This window comes from Sinocyclocheilus rhinocerous, unplaced genomic scaffold, assembly GCF_001515625.1.
Source record: "Sinocyclocheilus rhinocerous isolate Xijiao unplaced genomic scaffold, SAMN03320098_v1.1 scaffold33928, whole genome shotgun sequence".
Classification (NCBI taxonomy): domain Eukaryota; kingdom Metazoa; phylum Chordata; class Actinopteri; order Cypriniformes; family Cyprinidae; genus Sinocyclocheilus; species Sinocyclocheilus rhinocerous.
The window spans coordinates 77-1,656 of NW_015625975.1; the positions used below are offsets into that span (position 1 = coordinate 77).

The following is a 1,580-nucleotide window of genomic DNA, read 5'->3' on the forward strand; positions in this document are numbered from 1 at the left end:
AGCTAGAGCCCTAGCTTAAAAAAAATTGTGAAACTGAATTATCAAGAGTAAAAACATTTTTTTTAGTCTTTTGGAAGCAGCATTCAAAATCCATTTGGTTCACATCTGCAGGGGCATGACAGAGGAATAAATAAAGATAAACAGTTCTTACATGTTTTCAAACAGTTCATCCTTTTTAGCCAATCCTATCCATATTTTTATTGAATGGAATGTATTACCACTAAAGCTGCTCAATATCAATCTCCAATGCCTGTTCCTGATTCCCCTTCTGCTATTCAATGTCACTAAACCAAATAGTCTGTTTGTGAGCCACCAATGTATAGTTTAATGTGTTGGCTGAGGGCATGTTAACAAAGTGAGAATCTTATTGGTTGGCCAGCTTTCTTTACAATTCAATGGAAAAAAAGAACCCCTCTCCATAAAAAAAGAAAAAAATCACACTGACATAATGTAAATGTTCGTGTCAGCTTAAATGAACAGCAGTTTATGGTGAAATGTACTCACTTGAGTATCTTCAGCTCACACACAGGATTCTTCAGTCCCTCACAGATCTCTTTGACTCCTGAGTTCAGCAGACGGCTGTTGTTCAGGTTCATCTCTTTCAGGATGGTTTTGGAAGAGAGAACAGTAGCTAGAACTTGACAGCTTTTCTCTGTCCGCTTACAATTATTCAGCCTGTACACAAAACAGCATTATTTATTATTCAGTATATATTCAACACACATCAGATCAACAGTTCTTTATATCTGCTACACATGTCACTGACAGTCTTTTGTAATCATAAAAGTTATAATGTATAAACTCATGCTCACTCACTTCATTGTCTCCAGTTTGCTATGAGAGTCTATCAAAAGAGCAGAGAGCTTCTCCCCATCCAGATCTCCTAATTTATCTTCACTCAGATCCAGTTCTGTCAGAAGTAATGGACTTATTTGCAGTACTTTAGTGAGATACTCACACGCTTTCTCTGCAGCAGGACTTTTCAAAAACCTACAGGAAACAGAAGACAATTTTAGATGAGATAATCTTGTTGTAATTTTATACCATTTGCTGCTCCCATCCTGCTTATGGGTGGAGTTCAGCAAACACAGATCATCCCCACTAATATGTTTCCATAGTTAATGTATTACTGTGATGTTGCTTTTGGTTTTTAGTCGTTCCTAGAGTTTGTAATTGGTTTCAAAAGCATTCCTTTTAGGTGTTAATTTTACAACCATAAACTAATGCTCATAGAAGGCTTTATACAGAATTTATTAAGAATTAATACAGAATGTTTTCTTTAATGAATAATTTTTTTATATATCAAATATATTTTTCATTTTGTACAGATTGAAGAGAATCTGTTATTAGTCAATGTACGCGACACTTTTTTGGTATGTGAAAAATGGACTAAAAACACTAAAATAGTAGCGACAATCCCTACTAAATTGTAATGTTTAGAGGACATTATGTGATGTTTGAATATTTATTGCATTTGTGTAAATAAATTACTTAATTTATTGACAATTGCTTAACTTGTTTACCATTTGAGGAATTATAAAATCTGTACTGTTTTCATCAGTACAGTAGAAGTGTAGCAA

General features: G+C 34.0%; 1 protein-coding gene across 1 annotated transcript in view; it reads right to left on the reverse strand.

Annotated features, from left to right (window-relative positions):
* Positions 1-504: 504 nt before the first annotated feature.
* LOC107706642 (ribonuclease inhibitor-like) overlaps positions 505-1,580 on the reverse strand; it is a gene marked incomplete at both ends in the record, with an annotated part of 7,094 nt that continues 6,018 nt past the window's right edge. Inside the window, 2 exons of the mRNA XM_016510414.1 lie at positions 505-675; positions 817-990. Coding sequence (XP_016365900.1) covers positions 505-675; positions 817-990 — 345 coding nt within the window. The remainder of the gene's footprint in view (positions 676-816; positions 991-1,580) is intronic.